Source organism: Tachysurus fulvidraco, chromosome 4 (assembly GCF_022655615.1).
Source record: "Tachysurus fulvidraco isolate hzauxx_2018 chromosome 4, HZAU_PFXX_2.0, whole genome shotgun sequence".
Classification (NCBI taxonomy): Eukaryota; Metazoa; Chordata; class Actinopteri; order Siluriformes; family Bagridae; genus Tachysurus; species Tachysurus fulvidraco.
In genome coordinates, this window is record NC_062521.1 from 29,913,220 (window position 1) to 29,935,595 (window position 22,376).

The 22,376-nt window shown below is 39.3% G+C and overlaps 2 protein-coding genes across 3 annotated transcripts in view; one reads left to right on the forward strand and one right to left on the reverse strand.

Moving 5' to 3' along the window:
* Positions 1–1,509: 1,509 nt before the first annotated feature.
* irf2a (interferon regulatory factor 2a) lies at positions 1,510–17,014 on the forward strand. Of its 2 annotated transcripts, none has more exons than XM_027157010.2 (9): positions 1,510–1,887; positions 3,087–3,179; positions 3,292–3,391; positions 4,001–4,177; positions 9,845–9,882; positions 9,981–10,077; positions 10,196–10,360; positions 12,193–12,233; positions 13,297–17,014. In XM_027157010.2, the coding sequence occupies exons 2-9, from the start codon at positions 3,093–3,095 to the stop codon at positions 13,561–13,563; spliced, it is 972 nt and encodes a 323-aa protein (XP_027012811.2). In that variant the 5' UTR covers positions 1,510–1,887; positions 3,087–3,092; the 3' UTR covers positions 13,564–17,014. The 2 variants fall into 2 exon arrangements, with proteins under 2 accessions (XP_027012811.2, XP_027012810.2); XM_027157009.2 differs by having other exon boundaries at positions 1,519–1,887; positions 3,084–3,179.
* A 4,711-nt stretch (positions 17,015–21,725) lies between these two features.
* The window catches only part of tmem134 (transmembrane protein 134), an 11,932-nt gene continuing 11,281 nt past the window's right edge, over positions 21,726–22,376 (reverse strand). Inside the window, exon 8 of the mRNA XM_027156993.2 lies at positions 21,726–22,376. This exon is cut by the window's right edge and continues 481 nt beyond it. The gene's annotated coding sequence lies outside the window, so the exon portion shown is untranslated.

Below are 22,376 nucleotides of genomic sequence, written 5' to 3' on the forward strand. Positions count from 1 at the left end.
GTAGAAATGGTCTTGTGCAAGCTCTAGTAAATAATCATTAATATGATCAGTGAAATAAAAATGAAATAATTCTCTTAGCTCTTATTAATCCATTCAGATGGATTCGGTATTTAAACAGCTTTACGTCTACGATAAATAAATCCTGGAGCGTCAGGTTCAGAGGAGGTTTGTTTGTTGAAGGTCTCTTCTCTGGAGTGTGTTTGCTGAATTGTTGATGGTTGTTAATTTTTTGTTTTGTACTGTATGTTAGGACCCTCATGAAAACAATATTTTCTTGTTTGTACTGTATGTTAAGACCCTCCTGAAAACAACAAATTGTCCCTAGCAGTGGTAGAACCAGTAGTGCTCAAATCATCAAGGAATAACACAATTAAGTCATCAATAAGGATAGACTGGAGTTCAACACTTTCTGGAAAAGTCTAAATGAAAAACGTTGGGTGAGTTCAGTGTTATTGAGACAGACATAAAATACAATAAGAGGAAAGTGGAGGGATGAAATGGATGAATGGATGAATGAAACTATGGTTAATGATGCAGTGACAGATCTCATGTAATTTCAATTGTGTTTCTCTGAAACATCTAAACAACCAGGAGAAAGTGTAAATCTGAAAATACAGATAGAGTTTTACTGTGTACAGTTTTCATGTCACTTTAGTGAAACATGCTGATGTTTAACGTTTGAAGAACAAACATCGGGCAAAACCAATACAATTAGATGGAATGTCCTCAAAAAGAAAGAAACCACTTGTGTACTAACACAGAACTGTTCGGCGGAGAATATCAACAGCAGCTGATGAGAGAAATATTGTGAGAGCTGTGAAGAAACGACAAAAACACCAGTCAGTAACTTCACCAGGGCTGGGTGAAGGTCTCACAGTCTGATGGAGACGTCTACAGCTTAAATACAGATGCCAAATCACAAGACACCAGAAACAAAATAAACAAATTAATTTCTATTTGTGAATGAAATGAATGATCTGAGTGAACAAACAAGGATCTGCTCATTTATTCAGTTTCTTTATGCTTTAACAAGAGCAGACATGTGTTTAAAAGCTGTGAAGTGCTAAAATAAACATGATGTGACGTTGTTGTTGTTGTTGTTGTTATAAATTCACCAGAATCAAATGTGTCTATTGAAGGCGTTTTTAAATGAATAAAACAACAACTGACTCATAAATATTCATAAATATCTACAAAAACACACAGTGAAGCAAATACGGGTCTAATGGTGGAACAGAGAAAGGTCAGTGAACGAGTCCTTGAACGAGTCAGTGAACGAGTCAGTGAACGAGTCCTTGAACGAGTCAGTGAACGAGTCCTTGAACGAGTCAGTGAACGAGTCAGTGAACAAATCTGAACCGAATCTCAGAAGAATCAAGTAACTGGATGAAGTTTCTAGACCTTAGGAATGGGCGCGGCTTAAACACTTGAACGCAATACTCTGTGCCATGCCGATGATGATAATGTGATTTATTAAGTTTATAATCACGAATCAATCAAATAACACGAGATATATAACTGTAGAGAATATATAAATAACTGGATAATGTATATCTCTACAGCACAAGCTAAAGGTCTCTTTAAAGACAAATGACGTCACCGTACCGGAAGTAGGCAGTGTTCCATAAAACTGAGTCCTCCTCTAAGGCCCAATCACTCGGGTTGTTTGGATTGTTTTGTTTTTTTAAAGTTCCCGTCTTTTCGATTCACTTCGTAGTAAATCGCGACGTGTACGTAAAGCCCAGGCGGTGGCGTGTGAAGTCCCAGTGCGGCACTTCCGCTGTTTATTAGACACGTCTGTAAGCAGCAGAACTCAGTAATATCATGGCACTAACTAACAGTTGCTGATCGGAATAAATAACGTCACAACACAGGACACTCGAGCAGGTAACGATGATGTGTTTAATAATAATATACTAAGCAAACCTAATGGTGTACATGCTGTATGGTGTCCACGCTGTATGGTGTCTGTGTCCACGCTGTATGGTGTCTGTGTCCACGCTGTATGGTGTACATGCTGTATGGTGTCTGTGTCCACGCTGTATGGTGTCTGTGTCCACGCTGTATGGTGTCTGTGTCCACGCTGTATGGTGTCTGTGTCCACGCTGTATGGTGTCTGTGTCCACGCTGTATGGTGTCTGTGTCCACGCTGTATGGTGTCTGTGTCCACGCTGTATGGTGTCTGTGTCCACGCTGTATGGTGTCTGTGTCCACGCTGTATGGTGTCTGTGTCCACGCTGTATGGTGTCTGTGTCCACGCTGTATGGTGTCTGTGTCCACGCTGTATGGTGTCTGTGTCCACGCTGTATGGTGTCCACGCTGTATGGTGTCCACGCTGTATGGTGTCCACGCTGTGTGGTGTCCACGCTGTGTGGTGTCCACGCTGTGTGGTGTCCACGCTGTGTGGTGTCCACGCTGTGTGGTGTCCACGCTGTGTGGTGTCCACGCTGTGTGGTGTCCACGCTGTAACCTGACCGTCATCAGGTTATAGTGTAGAACCTTCACATTAAAGTGCTCTTATATACAACATTGTCATTACAGCTCTGTTAATATTGAAAGTTTTTAGATTAAAGTGTGTTGTTCATTTCTGAGTGTACATTACTGTTTATGTAAAGATGTTTGTATGAAAACATGTGTGTGTTAAGTAATAATCTGTCTCTCTGTCTCTGTCCATCTGTCTATCTATTTGTCTGTCTGTCTGTCCGTCTGTCCGTTTCTGTCTATTTATCTGTCTGTCTGTCTCTGACAGCATCGTTGTTAATTCAAACTAAACTCTCTCTCTCTCTCTCTCTATAGAGTTTAGTTTGAATTAACAACGATGCTGTCAGAGAGCACAATGTGCTTTTTATATATATATATATATATATATAACACATTGTGCTTCTATAGATTACAATACATTACTATAGATTATCTGTCGTTCATAGCAACATTTAATATATATATATATATATATATATATATATATATATATATATATAAAATATATATATATATATGTATGTGTGTGTGATAGATTGATGATGATAAGATTATTATAGCTTCTTGATTAATATGATGGATTATTCTGATCTTCTTTTCAGCAGGTGAAGATGCCGATCGACAGGCAGCGAATGCGTCCATGGATCGAGGAGCAGATTAACAGCGGTAAAATTCAAGGCCTGATCTGGGTTAATAAGGTGAGAGAGAGAGCGAGCGAGCGAGAGAGAGAGAGAGAGAGACAGAGAGAGAGAGGCAGTTATTCAAAACACAAAACGAATTGAGTTCTCCTATTTGTTTTTTTATTAATAGGAGGAAAAGATATTCCAGATCCCGTGGATACACGCTGCCCGGCATGGCTGGGATTTGGATAAAGACGCTCCACTCTTTATGAACTGGGCCATTCACACAGGTAACACCACAGGGTTTTCATTTTATAAAGAAAAATAGATATTCGTGTTTTATATGTTCATGAAATATTCATTACATCCATATCAGACCTAAATATATATATTTTTTAAATCTGAAGGCATTTTTTATGTTTATGAACATTTTCCTGATCACTGAGCCTGTACACATCCACGATGGGCCGAGATTAATGAGATGGATTCAGGATACGAAAACATTTGAAACATTTAGTAAACGTTACCTTCGGAATAAAAACCTACACATTTTCGTCATGTTATTTTTGAGGGAAAACTAGATTATTTAAATAGGTTATAGTGAAAAGTGTAAATAATTCATATGTCAGGAAATGAACTGCAAAGAAAACACAAAGAAATGATTTTTTTGCAGCCTGTACAGTGTTTACTGAGGGCTGAAAGTGCAGAACGTTTCCTTATGGGAGGATGAAATCCAGAGAAATTTTCACTCAGCATCTGGCACAATTTCCTGCCACAGTTTCCTGCACTGACTGACTTTCCTGCACTGGTTTATTTATTCATCTACGCAGTCTAAGCCGTGCCAAGCTGGCACACAGCGTGAGGGTAGAACAGTTTGTGACTCATGTCTTTGTCTGTAGGAAAATACCAGCCTGGAGTGGACAAGCCTGACCCCAAGACGTGGAAGGCGAACTTCCGCTGTGCCATGAACTCCTTACCAGATATAGAGGAAGTGAAAGACAAGAGTATGAAAAGTGGAAGCAATGCGTTCAGGATGTATCGTATGCTTTCGGCATCAGAAAGAGCAGCTAAGAAAGGTACTGCATTTACCTTCACAGTCTCTTTATGCACTCGAAGCTTTTATCAAATGCTATTATCATTGTGAAGTAGAATTAAATCCAAGCATAAAGCTTTTACAGCTATAAAATAAAGCTATTACAGCAGAATCCAATTCGAAGCTTTTATTTCTGAGGACACGAGGTGTTTCCTGTTACAGCCAGTCAACACCAGTCTAGCCAGTATAAAATCAGTCATTAAAGGTGAGGTCTCCGTTGTTTGAAAGCCAATGTCGACATAAAACACGCCCCTAACTCAAATGGGTCCCACCCCTGTATCGATAGCTCCGCCCACACATACGTACTTAGGTGACTAACAGAAAGAAACGTGTCTTTATCATAGCTGAAGGGAAGAACAATACGATTGTAGATAAACAAACAAGCAAAAATGCCACACAAGCATAATGATGTAAAGGACAAAGGCATATATTAGTTCTGTGTAACAAAGCAAAACCAACGTTACTCACCTATCGAGAAGGAAAAAAGCGCCTCGGCGTCTTAAGTAAAGTCGGCCACATATTCACAGGTCGGAGTTTCCCGAGTCGATAACTCCTGAGCTAAACGCTGTTACTACACAAACACGGTTGTAGCTGCCTCTCTACATTACTACGATAGAAAAGAGGTGTTATTTGTGTACTCGGGAAACTCCAACCTGTGAATATGTGGCCGACTTCCTGCTCCTTCAGTTCTCTCCAGCGCTGGAAAGCTGATCCTATATTAACACGTCCTACTTCTTGCCTTATCGTAAGTCTTTCTTCTCTTTCTTTCTTTGTTTTTATCCTCCATGTCGATGTTAAAACCGCTTTCTGCTAATGTCACATGCGCACTGAACACTCTCTCCACCCATATTGACAAGCCCCGCCCCTTTCTGCTCATTGGCTATTATTTTTCGGCCCGACTCAGTTTTCTGAAGCGTTTCTCAAAAAACGGAGACCCCACCTTTAAAGTTCTGACTCTAGGTTGGTTTCGGTTTTTAAGGCTTTGGCTGTTGAATTTTTAACGTTTTGGCTCAGGACTGGTTTCAGTCTTTAACGTTCTGACTCTTGGTTGATTTTATTTTTCAAGGCTTCCGATTGGTTCCAACTTTTATGTCTCTGACCTCGACCGATTCCAGTTTTGAAGGTTCCTACTCTCGATTGGTTTCGATCATTAAGGTTCTGGGTCTTGACTGATTCCAGTCCGGAATATTATGTTTAAAAGTAAACCTATATTTTTATATTCAGCATTATGTGCAGAGGGCTTTCACCTTGTGAGGGCCTCCTCTATTCATCTATATTTTATGACCGCACAAATACTGGAATGCGGGTGCTGTGAGCTGCTATTCAGTGTATCCTCCCTAGACATGGGTGACCTTGTGTTCTTCAGTAGGGAGGGTTTGTAAGGAACATAGAGGAATGTTACAGAGGAGTCGGATGGAGAGACCGAAGAGGTGACATTTATACGTATTTCAAGCTCGAGTAAAATCGATCTCCAGCCTTCTGTTTCACATCTGCCTGCATCTGGAGAAACAGTTTGGAGAAGTCAACAGGATATGACCTAGATGCTGTGAAGGAGTTTTTTTCAACAGTTAAATAAGATAAGAGGTAAACTGTAAACCATCTACTTTTCCTTGTTGCAAAACAGAAATGTTCTCGTCTGTGAAACGAGACACGTTATGGTAGGTGTTCTACTGTGATGATGAAAAACCGTGTAGTTAATCGTATTTCTGCTGGAGGAGGAACTCTTCCTCATTCCTCTGCTTGTAAATACAAGATGATCGAATGCTTATTTAGTCTGGATATCTGTAGAGTCTGATTACAGTGTGTTGTAATGCTATAAGGCAGCGGTCCCCAACTTTTTCCGCCGCGGACCGGTCAATGTTTGATAATTTTACCGCGGCCCGCTGGGGGTGTGGGGTGGCGGCTATACAATTAAATTAAAATTAATAATTTTAATTTAATTGTATTTAAACATGCTTTTTTAACTCACTACAACGCTAATCCAATGAGAACCCTGAGCTTGTTTCTTTACAACGAGACGGTTCCATCTGGGGTAATAGGAGACAATGACACCTGAAGTGTGTCGCTTATGTCTAGTTTATTCCGTTGTTTTGTTTCGGTTGCCGTCACTGCTTAAATCCCCGCTTCACACAGATAGCATGTCGGAAATGGCGATAGGGATGTAAGTGCTGTGGTGACAATCTCGGTATTCCGCCATGACTTTAATCAAAACACCGGCAGAGTTTCTAACTTTCTAACGACGTCTGTTTCGTGGTCATTTTTGCTAATTTGTGGGTTAAATTTGAGCAAACACAATATACACGTACACCAAGCACTGTTAAACATGACAAAGTACCGGTGAACAGAGAGAAGAGCGATACACACCTTCTCTCTCCACCAAAGCTACAACACCACTGCTGCTTGCAGCCGCTCAGCTCCAGACGTCACCTAAACCCGGCCCGATATCATGATATTTTGCGCATGCGCGGTATCGGTGCGGCTTTAGGTATGTGGTAGCTCAGAGGTTAAGGTGTTGGGCTACTGATCGGAAGGTCATGGGTTCGAACCCCAGGTCCACCAAGCTGCCACTGTTGGGCCCCTGAGCAAGGCCCTTAACCCTCAGTTGCTCAGTTGTAAGTCACTCTGGATAAGGGTGTCTGCTAAATGCTGTAAATGTAAATGTAGGTGACGTCTCTCAGCTCCCGGTTAACCTCTCGTCCATGGAAAGTCACACAAACCCGAGAGAAATACTTGGGAAAAAAAATGGAAAAAAATGGAAATAATTTAATGTTCCTTGGGTGGCCCAGTACCATTTGGTCCACGGACCGGTACCGGTCCGTGGCCCGGGGGTTGGGGACCACTGCTACAAAGCACCGATTGCCTGAAAGACAATAGAGACATGTTCATTGCTTTGTCTGTGTGACTTCAGTCTGATGTTGGACTTTGTGAAGTGATGGGTGACGAGATGGGGGTAATCAGCTGAATCTGAGAAAGAAATGTAGAATATCACGTCAAAAATCTTTGAGGCTTGGAGACCCGCCCCCTACCCTGAAAGAGAAACGCCCCCTCAGAGAGAGAACTCCGAAGCCGAACCACAGCGCCCCCGTAGGCTGAACACATACACTGCGACGGTTCGGATTAAATGCAGAGTTTCATGTAAATGTCAAATAAATGTGTGACGAGTCGAGAACGAACGTTCTACATATTTCTGCGATATTTAAAAAATAGACACTGAAGAGGAAAAGTGACTCAATGTCTATGCAAGATCTAGCAGCAGCACTGCATCCTGAGTAAAATTCAAGGAATAAATGAACCTTGTGTTTGTATGAAGTCAGAAATCACAAATGACTACAAAGACGACCGCAACCGAGGAGCGTCGAGGCGAGTCAAGATGGAGCTGGGAAGATGACCACAAACTAGGACACAGAGTGATTCCAGTGATCTAGTCAGTACACCTGATACGCCAAGAACAGGATTTGGTGTCCTTGAGGAGAAAAGTGACATCCGTACAACTGAACAAACATAAGCGTCGATTCCCTTTTATTCCCAAACATCAGAAAACATCTACCTTCCTCAAGTTGAGTCAAGAGTCAAGTCAAGAAGCTTTTATTGTCATTACAAACATTGGACATACAAACATTACAAGCTGTTGCAGTACACAGTGACATGAGACGACGTTTCTCCAGGATCAGGGAGCTACATAACACAAAGACAGAGCTATTAGTACTTAGTAAGTTAGTCCTAGATACATAAAGCGTATCTGTGTGACCTGGTGCTAACAGTGCAGGACAAAAGACAGTGCAGGACAAAAAATACAAGACATTACACAAAAGACAATAAACAAACAGCACTGACCAGTGTAAATACTGTGTGTTCGACAATATTGCGTGTGCAGTAATACTATAATAAACACTGTTATAACAGCAGATTCCTGAAGTAATGTAAAGTATCGTGTAAAACAGCAAACGAACAAAATGTCAGACAGAATGTGCAAAGAGCAAAAAGTGTGTAAACACACCATGTAAACAGGTTGATGGATGTATATTGGATGTGTGTATGTGGTGTAGGTCTGTGCGGTCCAAACCGAAACCCAAAATGATTCAATTCCCCCTCGGTGTTCAGACACCTCACATTAGAACAAGTTGCCTGAACGTTGGACACCAAACCCGGTGTAGTGTTAAAGCACAGCTCCCAGCGATATATTAATTATTTTATATACCAGCTGGTTTCCACGTCTCCTTTAGATGGAAGCTGGTTTGAAAATAGTCGTGTTGCCCTGTGAGGTTTGGTAAAAGTGGCCACTTGAGCAACCTGATAAAGGAACTTGATCCCTAAATGTTGAAGTAAAAATACCAGAGTGTGGTCAACATCCAGTGTCACGATATCCATGTCGGTTTAAACGTGCGCCCTTATTTGCTGTTGCTAAGGAAAAAGGTTCCAAAACTGAAGATTAAACATTTACCCAGATACCCAGAGCCAGATTTGATCTGATTTTAATAAATAAGTAATACATGCAGAGAATATTTCTTTATTACAAACAGTAGTTATGTAATCATGATAGTTGGCGAACAGGAACCAGCTGGGGCGACATTAGGCCCTTAATATCAGCTAACACTAAAGACGAGCGCCATTTCAGTCCGTTTTTCTCAGCTGATTTATTACCCAGAATGCAAATCTGCTCTTTGCATATAGGAAAGAGTTCGGTGTGGTGTTACCTCCAGAGTTAAAGCTTTTGGGAGTCTCCTTGGTTAATAAACAACTCTGATGGTTGAATTTTTGTTCTTTTTTGTACCACCTCATTCACATGGACTTGTAGAGCTCCATATAAACGTGTTTTTTGTTTTTTTGTTTTTGGAAGGTTTCCAGTGAGAGGGCTTTGTGACCTCGCAACACATTTGCCACGTGAACATGCAGACCGAGGCTCTAAAATATTTGTTCACAAACTCTTTGCTATGAAATGTTGTTTTTGTTGTCGTTGTGTTTTTGTGTACTCGATACCAAGCTTCCCTGCATTTCCGCTCGCTTCTTCCTGGTAAAGAAACATAAGAAACAGAATCCACACACTTCTGATGTACGGAGCGCTTATTAACGCTTCGATGCTATTTATCGCGTTACAAAATGTTTCCCAGAATCATTTCCTCAAATTATTTCTTAGAATTAAGTTTTTTTTTTTCTGTAGTTCCTTCACGTACATCTGCTCAGATTTGAAAGTATTGAAGCATTTTAGCACAAAAAAAAAGTAATAAAACATTTTCTGATCTGGTGTTTCGTACAGAATATAACTAGCCGGCTAACGTTAACGCTAACGAACTAGCGATCGAGCTAAAAGACACGTCCGCTTACTTTTGGTCATTTTACGTCTCCATCGCTGAGTGGTGTTTAGATGAATCGAGTTTATATTTCGGAATCGATCCGAAAAGGGTAAAGGTCACAGCAAGGTCGAGCGTCTGAAGTAGTTTTTCTTTGCTAGCTCTTTTCTGGTGTAACGTATATATTTTAATGGAGGTTCTGGTGTATTTTTCAGTAACAGTAAGGAACAGATGAGGTGATTTGTGGGATCAGGTTTCATTATAGTGTGATATGTGCGTTAATTCTAGCTAGCTGAGTAGCTTTTTTCCCTGTCGATGTGTATTGTAGAAGTCCTGAAGTCCTTTTATTTTATTTTTTTTAGCCAAGAAGAAAAAGATGGAACGGGAGGCGAAAGCAAAAGTAAGTACACCTGAGTTTAGTTTAAGTATATAAGGAATTTATTTATTTATTTAATTTATTTACTAAGTAAGTTGTGTATGTTCTTTGTATATGTTTAGGGCCCGGTACAGAAACGGAAAGCTAAGCACAACGAGCCAGAGAAAGAGTTGCAGCCGAAGGAAGAAACGCTGCCAGACAGCACGGTTTTATCAACAGGTGAGTCTCGGAGTCCTCGGATACCCGTTCACGTTTGTTTGTTTGAGTTTGATTCAGTATTAATTTGTGTATGAATGAGATCTAGATCAAAGCTTGCTGTGATGTTTCTCCTCAACAGAACCGGATGAAAGCCTGGCGATCAGCTCTCCCAGTAAGCTGACGATCAGCTATCTCCCAGATGTTTGTGCTGTCGTGGAGGTCACTACCGAGAACGAGGAGTCGGCCGTCAGCTCCACTCTGATCCCCTACGACTTCCAGATCTCCCCCAAGTCCTGTTACGCCGGTACGTCCCGTCCCTCCGCCCCGCCGTGGGAGTTTAACACACACATACACACACACACACACATACGCTCTCTATGGGTTTTTTTTCAGCACAATGTAATATTTTACTTTGATTTAATGTTTATTTAAACTTCAGAACATGGGTTCAGGTTTAGCTCAGGTTTTAGCTGTAGAGTTTTATTTTTTATCATTTATTATTATAGATTTAGAGAGATTTTTAATGATTTTATTTATTTAGAGATTTTTTTTATTTTTTTGTTGTTTTTTCAGAGCCTTTATTTTAATTTTATACTGTTTTTAGTTTATATTAGATTTTGGGATATCATTGGTTATATGTTTTATTTTTACTTTAATGTTTAATTTAGCCTCTTTTTGTTTTTTTTATTTAAAGGTAATTTTATCTTTAAATATAATAATCTTTTTTTATTGTTTAGTGATATTAGTTTTGCTTTTAGACTTTTTTTTTTTTGATAAATTTTTGTACATTTTTAAAGATGTTTTTTATTTAAACAGTAAAAACATTTGTAGGTTTAAAGAATTTTTTACTTTAACATTTTAGTTTGCATTTTTACTTTAAACGTTTTTAGGTTTAAAGAATTTTTTTAGTTTTTGTGTCTTTGTTGATTGTGTTAATGTTGTGTTTCGTCGTGAATTACAAAATCTAATGTACGAAACGGGAATTGAACGATTTCTGTAAAAGAGCTGATGCAACAAGTAAAAGTCCGTCAGATCTTTGCGTTAGATTCGATCTCAATGCTGTTTAACTATTTAACTGTTACATCACAGAGCTGCTGTGAGTTCTGCTCTCTGATTGGTCAGAAGGTGTTGATGAATTCTCTCTAACAGCAGCTCTGACTGTAGCGCAGGTTTATATTGATGTTCTGACACGGAAATCGTTTCCATAGCAACCGACGATCCACATAAACGCATTAAAAAAGTCAAGCGATCGTTGAGTCGGTGAGGTTTTTTATGCACTGAGGCGTTTGTTCAACATATTTGGGAAATAGTTAGTGAGTTTTTTTGGGGTTTTTTTTGTGCTTTAGAAGTGAAAGGAGAAGTGAAAAGTGCGCTGAAGATCTTTTTATACCTTCTGGAACATTCTAGTCCAGACTTTACACCATCATGGATTATAAAGAGCTCAATGACTACAGTAACATTTTCTTACTGTCTGTGTGCTAAAATCATATCATATGACCATCATCACCATCATCATCCTCACCACCACACTGAGACATGGAGGTAGAAGCCCTGACCTTCACCCAGCATTTTATCTGCTCTGTTCCACTGTACTCCAGTCCTCATCTACATGATTCTGCCATAGAGACAACTCTTATTATTCTTTTATGCATTTTACATTTTATTTTTTATATCTAACATTTTTAAAGCGACTTTTGGTAGTTGTTTTTTTTTATGTTATGTTATCTTTTATTCGATTTATAGAGATCGAATATTTTATTTTTTTTAGTTTAGGATATAGGGGAGTTTTTTAGGTGCAGGTTCGTATTATTAGGTTTTGTGATTTTTATTTTTATGTTTTTGTTTTAGGTTGAATTTTTATTTTGGGCTGAAATGCATTTCTATTGTAGTTTACACTGTTTGGTTTGGACATTGTTTACAGTTTGTAGTCATTTTTAGGTTTTAATTTCATTTTATTTGTAGTGGAAATGAAACCGTAAGCAGTGAAAGTGGAAACAAAACTTTTCAGAAAGCTTTTCTGCTTAAGAATAAAAAGAAATGAAATTGCTGGGATTTACCAGGAGAGTTTATATTTGTGTTTATTGATATTTGAATATCACGCTGAGTTTGACTCCTTCTGTTGTTTTTCACGAACAGAGAGCGACGACGAGGACACACACAGTGATGAAGACGTGGAGGTGTGTATACTTTCGCACTGCAGTCTCTCAGTCCACCAGCAGGAACTGCTTTTATTTCAGCATCAAACTCGTAGACTTTAATCTTTTAAACTCCACAAACACCAGATTTTATTTTTATTATTTAACAAGAAAAGACCACAAAAGTGCACTATTATTTTTATTATTATTATTAACTTAGAGTTTTAGATTATTTTTTGTTTTTTGTTTCTTTTTAAAAAAATATATTTATAGTTTAATATATATTTTTATTTAGTTTTACTATGTTTTTTTTATATTAATTTATTTTGAGCTTTTTTAATTTATTATTTAATTATTTAATATTTAATTATTAGAAATTATTTTTTAGCTTCTTTTTTGGTTTGTTTTTAAGGCTCAGGTATATTTTTAGTCTGGCTTTTTTTTTTTTTTTTTAGCATTTTACTCCTATTAGGATTGTGTTGTGTTTCTTGGATTTTAGAGATGATGCATTTTTTTGTTTTAGTTTTATTTTGTCTGTTTGGAGATATTTTTATTTTAAAATGTTTAATATTAAAGATATTTGTAGTTCTATTTTAGTGTCTCTTTTAAGTTTAGAAATGCTTTCGTGTGTTTTTCTGCACAGTTCAAAGCCGTTTTAGGTTCTGAACACACGGACGTTTAGTTCGCTGGTATTTTTCTTCCCTTAATTTCAGAGCCAGTTATTCTGAGTTATTTGACACCAAGTATTAAAAACCGAATTAAAAATAGCCCCATGGTTCAGCCTCAGCGTTCCTGCTGCGTTAAAACTGGAGCGCGACGTGTCACTGAACGCTGAACCTTCACTCGCCGCTGCGTTTAACATGCTGCCGTTTATGTGAATAACGACACGTGTACAATAGAATGAAAATAATAACGAATTAAAATAAAATAATCAGTTCCTGGTGATGTGCTCAGATGATGATGATTTATTATTATTATTATTATTATTATTATTATTAGACATGAGTTTATTAGCTATAATATTTAGCTATAATATAAAGAATTTATTTCTAATCTCTTTTTTTTTTTTTTTCCTTTCTTTCTCTTGACTTGTCCTCACCTCCAGCCTCAGGACTTGTCCTTCAGTTCGAGACAATCTTGCTCCTCTGTGCTCAGGATCGCACCAAGCTTTCTGGACAAAAATCAGTCGTACATCTCGGACAAGACAAACTTTTGGGTGACGAGCTTCCGAGAGGATTCGCCCATGATCGGCTACGACATGGAGCCCTGGCGTCCGTTCCTTCCTGCTCTCACCATCGACCTCAGTTCCGGCTCCAGGTCTCGTGCCAGCGTCATCATGAAAGCCGTGGACCTTTCCTCTAAAAAGACGTAGGACGGAGATTCGCTGCTAAACAGCCGCTCTGAAGCGCCGATTTCTATTTTGTTGGTTTTTTTTTCTCTTTTCCTCATCCGTGGAAAGGGGCAATGACCTGGGATTTATCCTCCTTCACCCTGGTGCTATGATCAGTGTGCGTGAACCTTTATCTGAATGTAAGGCCATGCAAAGTTAAAAGCCAGAGGAGTCGCTGACCCACAACGGATGTGTTTATTCAGCAATAAAAAGAAGGGTGTAGCTACAGAGTTAGCTAACGTGAGCTAGCGAGGGTCATTTCAGAGCGTTCCTTTTTTAAGTGGGTCGTTTAACTCGAGCTGGCGCATCGTGTGTGTGATGGATAAGTAACGAGTTTATAGACCTGACAGGATTAGAAGATTTTCTCAACAGATAACAACAAATCCTACAAAACAGCAACAGTTATGGGGTTTATTTTCTTCAAATAGTTGATGATGATGTGATCGGTCTAATGTAACTGATCCCCAACACTAAAGAGTTTTTGTTTTTAATCTGCTAATGTGGGAAAACTAGCAGAAGCTTTTTCTTTTTCTTCATGTTTTTTGAGCGGTTTAATTTTGCATGGCCTAAACCACGACATACCTCAACAATCCTGTACATTTTTCAACAAAAAATGTGTGGAATTACCTCAGAGACTGATCCACGGTTCATTGCACTCACGGTACAGTATTATATAGGAGCACAAAGCTTACGTTAGACATCAGCTTCGTTCGTAACGCGCCGATGGTACAAACGTAGCGGTTGGTTGTTGCGCTAATGAACAGAAGACAGGAAGTTGTGCAAACTTCTGATTGGAAAGACATTAAGATGAAATTTGTTCTTGTGTTTAATGCGAGTGTAAGCAGAAGCTCTACACACGGTCTCATAAAAACACTCTATAAAAAGCACAACCATTTCATCACACGGCATTAACGGACACACACAGAGCTAAATAAAAGCGGGTACTCCCCATACACACACGCACACATACACACTTTGGTGTGGACGCACCGTTAGTAGCAAAGCTGTGCTTGTGCGTCTCAGGCACCGTGAACGCTATTAATAAATGAACACAGACTCCAAGAATTGTAGAGAAGTTGCATAACAGTGTACAATGTACAAATGTGAGTGTACAATGTAAAGTTTCACTGTACACCAAAACTAATAATAATTAATAAAATAAAAGCAGAGAATTTCAGGAGAGTTTGAGGAGTTTACACTACACATATCTAACACAAAGTCTTTTTAAGTCCCAATAAAACAGGACGTGGAAATCTGAAAGAAATCGCGAAGGCTGATTTAAATTCGCCGATGATAAACGATCCCTGCTGTAAGCCCCGCCCACTCCTCTCCATCTCACAGGCTCTCACGGTCTGCAGGTTTATACTGAAGTTTCTGATGTTTTCAGCAACTTTAACAGGGTATGTTCACGTTAGCTCGACAGGCACGTGTTTAATTGACGTTAGTTTGATATAATGAACGCAGAAGCAGCTGAAACATAAAGTTCTTTATTGTACTTCCTGCCTGGGTGGAGGTGGGGGGGGAGTCATGTGACAAAAACATATCATGATACTTGAAAATATATATATTTTTATGATACAAGATATATGATCTATATATATATCTATATATACTGCCGGAAATGCAGTAGTGTTGCGTTAAATAAAAATAAACTATAAAAAGCTTTTATATAGACAAAAATAAATGACATCATAATGAAATAAATAATGAAAAAAATTCAGTACAAAGTTGTAAGATCATTGGAGCTGCGTTCAGTTTGTAGTTTGATCTTTTTTTAAAAAAAAGTGAAAAAATATCTAAAAAGAATTGTAATATCTCAGAAAGGTGGATGAAGATAGAAGCTGTATAAAGTTGTAGCGGTGAGACGAGCTGCAGTCGCTGATGTATCACCCGTTAGTTTAGATGTCTGTATTTATATAACATGAGAAGAGTGAAGTCCAGGCTCATTTACAGTCACAGCATTTACCAGACTTCCTTATTCACAGCGAAATCGTTTTTATACCCCGGAGCGGTTAAGGGCCTTGTTCGGTTCGGTTGGACCTGGGATTCAAACTCACAACCTTCCAATTGTTAGTCCATCACCTTAACCACTGAGCTACCACATGGCTATCAGATGGTGTTCAGAGCCACCTTTTGGTTTCATCGCTGCACACTCGAGTAGTCACGGTTTCCCGAATCCTTCAGTCATTTGAAATGATTGGATTTGTACTTTAGGGTTTAGAACTGAGGAATGTTTTTGTAGATATTTTTTATAATTTAACTGAATGATTCCTAAACAAAATAAAACCAGATTAATAATCTACAGAACGTGTAGGATGTCAAACTAACTCAATTCGACAATCACAGCACTGCTTGGAATGGACACACACACGCACATGCGGACGCACACACACACACACACACGAACACACACACCTGACTCTCCATACAGACAAGACCCTGAGCTCAGGATCAAACCAGAGACCTAAGAGACGTCATACCTGTATACGTGCTATAAGCCCCGCCCACTCCCTGCCATCTCACATGCTCTCACGAGGAAGTGTTTAACTTGTTGAAAGCAGTGTTTCTTCTCTCCTCGCGCGTCCGTAATCTTGCCACATGAAAATTTTAGTTTGCATCACAATACTTGAAGATGTTTTTAGGGGTTTGCTATCTATCCTACAGTACTTTTGTGCTATAACAGGCTGGTATGTGAAGCTATTAATGATTCCCTTTACTCTGATTATACATGATGCTACCACCACCAGGCTTCACTGTGGGGATCAGACTACATCGTATTATTCCAAGTGGTTGGATGTATTTATTTATTTTTTTAGCCAGGATTATATGATGATGATGATGATGATGATGACGATGGGGAATTTTTGAGTACAAAGGCTTCAGTCTGTAACCCAGAGACATGAAGAACTCGTAAAGGAAGCAACGAGTTCTTGTCACAAATGTCTGCAGTTCTTTTCGAGTTGCTGTAGGACTCACGGCAGTGTTGGATTCAACCATTTAAGATCGGTTTAATTTCCGGTTTTCAGTTTAGATTTTTTTTTCTCTTTAATTATACCCTGACTTCTGGTGTCCTGATGCTTCAGCAGCATCCTGTCCCTCTCTGTCCAGATTTCTCCTGGTCTTCTCACCAACTTTAGAATGTCCTGGTCTCACGAATGTCCCTGCTGTGCCATATGACCTAATCTTGATTATTGTTATACAGCTGGACTTTATTTGGGGTTAAACAGTCACTTAATCTGTGTCAGGTGTACACTAATTAATATTCCAGCTTGAATGTGATTGGTTGAATCTCAACACTGCCAGTTTTTTGCTAATTACTAAAGGGTGCACATACTTATGTATGGTGGCTGTTGGGAGTTTTTTTCTCACTAATTTCTTTTGTTTGTCATAGATTTTTATATGATGAAATTTCACAATAAAGGTAGAAAAAGTTCTCCTGTGGTTTATCTTGTCCCACACACAAGAAACTGCCATTTCTACTTTATATATCCACTGTAAAGAGAAACTACGAAAAGATTTTATTCCTAAAAAAAATAAATATCAACTGAAACATTCGATCGTTTCAGTAAAGTTTCAGTATGAAAATTTACCATCAATCCAACAGCTCCCAAAGTCTGTGTACAACTCAGTGAACACTTATTTTTGTCTGTGAACACAAAAATATACAAGCTGTCTTTTTCACAAGTGAGAAAGTTAGCCGTCGCTATATATCTATTAGCATGAACATACAGAGAGACAGCTATAGCACCGTGTCTTTCTGCAGCTGGGACTTGAAGCTTGGTTTATGTTAAACACCATGTTGATTGAGCTGAGGAGCTAAACAAGAAACACTTACAGTGATGTCATACAGTGACGTACTTCCACGTAAATCTCGTTTACATCCAAAGCTTATGAACTCTATCTGTAATTAAGGCTAAAAATTCATGGCCGGTATTCATAAAGACTGTAATAAAGATTTCAGAGCACTTTAGCTTAAAAACGTCTAACTATAAATCTTATCTTCAGAGTGATTCGGGATCAATCTCAGAGCAACAGGGAAAATACAACAATTTTGTCTTAGAGAGGAGGCGGGGCTAAACCTGTTACTAGGTAACACGTTCTTCTGAAGACCGTGATTGGTTGTCTGATTAAAAAAACAAGAAACGCTTTTCAAATCTGCTCTATTTAAAACCTAGACTATATCACGTAGGGATTACGTTCGTGACCGATCGTATTGTTCAAATTCAAACCTACACGTTGTGACGTAGTGAAATGTGTTTTACGACTGTTTCTTATAGTGAGAAGTAAATACGAAATAATAAAATGTAGGTGCAATAAGAAGGTTAAATAAAGAGAAAAATATATAGATCTATGAATCTGGATATAAAAGATACAATAAGGATAAATTAAAAAAAGTAAGAATAAAAACAGATCTGTACAATTTGTGGCAAATGGGATGGATCTATTGTATGTCTATTGTATAGATCTTGTGTATGTACATGATAATGTACAAAGTATAGTCATGTAAGTGACCAGTGCGAAAAAAGCTCCAAAGCGATGTGTTCAGCGTGTGGTGTGCAAAAGGGTCCGTCTGTGGTAGTATCGTCGTGCGAGTTTGAGTCCATAAAGATCTGGTTCTAGGTGTACTGTTGGTTCTCAGCATCTTTGGGGGCAGTTTAAAGTCCTTTATGCGTCTGAGGTGGAAGAGATTCTGTCGAGCCTTCTTTACCACAGTGTCGATGTGACAGGACCATGACAGATCCTGCGAGAAACTGTTCACTCACTCGATTGGGGTCCTGTTGATCGTTAGAGGTCGGTATTTATTCTCCTGCTTTGTTTTGCTGACGTTGAGAAGATTATTTGTTTGGCATTATGTCTCCAGGCTCTTAATCTCCTGTGGGTAGGCCATCTCGTCGTTATGGGAGATGAGGCCAACCACAACGGTGATATTGGTGGAGCTGGTAGTGGCCACACAGTCATAAGTGTACAATGAGTACAGCAGTGGGCTGAGTACACAACCTTGGGGGGCTCCAGTACTGAGGATGACAGGGCTTCTCTCTTCTTCTTCATCACATGTAATGATACCCTAGAGGGCAGTTCATCGCTGTTTCCCTTCGGGCACCTATTATTGTTCCACTCTAAGAGGTAGTGATGTGCGATACCACTTAATTCCTATTTGATCCGATACCAAGTAATACCCAGGCTGGTATTGCCAATACCGATACCAATACTTTTTAGAAAATCTCACTTGTAAAACAGATTGAAAATTACACACACAAAAAAATTTGACTCTTAACCAAAATATTCACAAAATATTCCATATCCACTTTTTGCTGTTCTTTCATGATGATGTGTGCAAAAAAAATGAATGATCTGTTCAAAAATTAACTGTTTTTTCTGAGCTTTAACGTCATTTTTTTTAGGATGGCACTACCTGGAACTAAACGTGTGTGGTCACAGCCTCTCTCAATACACTCTTAGCACTGATCTCGGGAAAGCTAGTCGTTGCATTTATTTCATTAGGATAGCTTACTTCCTGTTTCACTAGTATTTTCTATTTGAACAAACTGCTTTCTGTTAGCTTGTTGTGAGAATGCTGGGATTTCGGGGAACTCTTAAACATTAAAAAACTAAACAGACGTGAATAACTTTCCCACGGTCAGTGATAACGCGGCTATCTCTCTGTATCTGGATAACGTCTGCCGCTTCTGCCAAATTACTCACTGACTGAAGTCTGTCTTGGGCACAGACGTTTATATATTGCGTCTTCTCGCCCTGGACCTGATAATAACTTTATCTGTTATTTTAATCTTAATCTGGATTCAACTAACTCCAAAATCCAGATTTTTTTTCTGTTTTGAGAACTTTTCAGAACACCAGCTTAATTGTGAGAGATCAAACACACACACACACACACACACACAAACACATCCCCCTGTAATAAACACAAAACCTTCTTCTCTCAGCTGGTTTTCCTGACTGTTAACTCCATGTGCCTCCTTTTGTATCAGCAGTCATCAGATTGGGTTAGGGTTACATGACTCCCGATTGTTAAATTGAGTATCAAATTAACGATAAACTTTAACAACACACGTACGCACTCCACAGGCACGCAGTTTGTTTGTCGCGCTGCTGTTTGTTTCACGCTCTAGCAGTTAATAAACAGAACTGCATGCGCCTTGCGGAAGAACATTGTAACCGGCGCTACTTCTCTCCGTTTGTGACTATGGACGAGTCACCCAGGTCTTGTGCTACTCCACAGCGGCGGCGACCCGCTGGACTAAACTAGTCCGAAAATAAACACTTACTATAGGTGTACCATGGTGATTCAGGATACCGACCAGGACATTATTTAACCTTGTAAAAGACGAAGAAAATTTTTTAGAATAACAACATTTCTTACTCCAAGTTTTAGGGGTGCTGAACTCCTTTTTAGGGGTGCTTTAGCAAAAAGGGGCTAGCCTCGCCCATGCTTTCCACACACACACCACACACAGCGTCACTGCTGTCTTTACAGCTAAAATACAGACAGACATGACTCCTTTTGTGCTCAGCCATAGTCACTCTTCAGTCTGCAGTCTTCGTAAAGGGAAAATAAAAGGCCGTCACAGAGCCGCAGTGCACACACTGGTTGTGGGTTCGAGTCTCGGGCCGGCCACGACTGAGGTGCCCCTGAGCAAGGCACCAAACCCCCCCAACTGCTCCCCGGGCGCCGCAGCATAAATGGCTGCCCACTGCTCCGGGTGTGTGTTCACGGTGTGTGTGTACACTTTGGATGGGTTAAATGCAGAGAACAAATTCTGAGTATGGGTCACCGTACTTAGCCGTGTGTCACGTCACGTCACATCACGTCACACACCTGACCGGCGGAAGGAGAAATAGTTCCTTCCCCTAACCGGATATAATTAGACATTTCTGGTGACAGCAAGTTACTTGAAGAAACCTTGAGAGGAACCAGACTCAAAGGGGAACCTCATCCTCATATGGGTTATCTATGTAGAGGTAGCCTAGAAGGCACTTTATCCTATTTAAACTACCTTAGGGGCAGTGGTGTATACTGTGATCCCCCCCCCCCAGCCTCATACGCACCCATCCTAGAGCGACACCCCATAGGCACCACCATACTCACTAATGCATATAAATATGCATCTTCATGTAATTTAGAGCATTATTAAAGACTGCTTATGTGTTATCAACATTCCAATTTATTATAAGCAACAAAAGACAGTCAGCTGATAAAACCTGAGCTCCAGGTCCCATATTCATATAACATTTAAGGCTAAATGTAGCTCTTTAAGGTATAAAGTTCACCCAAAAATGAAAATCGTGTTATTTCCTCACCCTCAATTCGTTCCAAAACTGTATGAGTTTCTTTCTTCTGTTTAACACAAAAAATGATATTTTGAAAAATGTTGGTAATCAGACAGTTGGCAGCACCCACTGACTTTCATAGTGAACAATAAACATTTGTTCAGTTTTATCACCAACACTCTTTCATTGCAGAATATTATGAACTGAATGAACTGGTAGTTTACAAAGCTTTCCAAATACATTTGTACTCGGGCTGTGGGTGAAATGTCACCCGACGCTGCTGTAGCTTTAGGCGCAGGCTTCCGAAAACACTCAGAGTGTAGTTTGGGTCTGCTTTCGTTTCATATCTTCGTTTACGTTAGTTAGTTAATTTCAAATTTGTGGCAAAAAACACCGCCAAGCAACTGATTTTCCCCCTTGTTAGGTGACGTCAGATCAGGTCACAGGCCACGGAAGCCCCAATGGTCCAAAAACGTTAGTGATTCGCAATCGCAACCACAGTCTGTGTTCGCAACCCAGAGCGGGGTGAATTTAGAATGAAAGTTCTGTCACAAAACGATATTGTTACGTATCCTCACGCTTTTTAAGTGGGTATACGGAAATCCTTGGCCTTTCCTAGTGGGTATACGGCGTATACCTGCGTATCACGTAGACTACACCAGTGTTTATAGGCATCACTGACAGTGCTTTATTACATTTAGTCCACTGTAGAGGCTCCCTAGAGGGCATAATCATATTTTACCTAGTATAAAGTCACACTGGAGAAAAACGTTAGAATACACTGCTTTGTTCACGTCAATTTTATAATTATACACAGAAAAGCTACGAGGCAGAATAACAGTCCATTTAAAAAGTAACTTGTAAAAAAAAATTTATTGTAGTGTCACAATGATTAAAAAACAAAAAACAGACAAAAAAATAAAAATCGCTCTTCCGTGCAGAAAGTTCACTGAGTTTTACAAAGTGGTACAAAGTGTTAGTAGTGGTATTAATTCATTAAAGAATAAAAACAGTGCAGAGGAAAAAAAATTGGCACTTCGTCACTTCATCCACGACGCGTTGATTTGTTAGTCGTCGCTATCTTTTCAAAATTTACACCCATCTTTTCATGGTGAAGTCTTTTCCCTCTGAACGGCTCCTGCAGCACGACCGCAGTCAATGCCGTTCGATTTTGGGTTAAGATGTTAAAAAGGTCTAATAAACTACGTTAAAATAAAATAAAATAAAAAGGTTTAAACATAGAAGTAAAGTGAATGAAGAGTATGATTTCAGCTCAGTCGCTGTGTGTCTGCTCCTGAAGCTGCATCTACGATGTGTAATGTGCAAAGTAAAGCTACTCAGATATGAGATTATATCCTGAAATGAGAGGACATTCACAGGATTTAACACCATCACACAAATACAGCAGGAACGCTTTACATCAAGCTTTAACATTCTTAAACCATAATTAACCTTAAAGTAATCAACACTTGTGCTAAAAGCCTTGATTCCTTTCCCAGAACAGT

What these genes read in the sequence shown, in the direction of transcription:
- irf2a (XM_027157010.2), top strand. Translation starts at nt 3,093, where the DNA reads ATGCCGATCGACAGGCAGCGAATGCGTCCATGGATCGAGGAGCAGATT. An exon ending in GCCTGATCTGGGTTAATAAG is followed by an intron (nt 3,180 to 3,291) that starts GTGAGAGAGAGA and finishes TTTTATTAATAG; the next exon opens with GAGGAAAAGATATTCCAGAT. An exon ending in CCCCAAGTCCTGTTACGCCG is followed by an intron (nt 10,361 to 12,192) that starts GTACGTCCCGTC and finishes TTTCACGAACAG; the next exon opens with AGAGCGACGACGAGGACACA.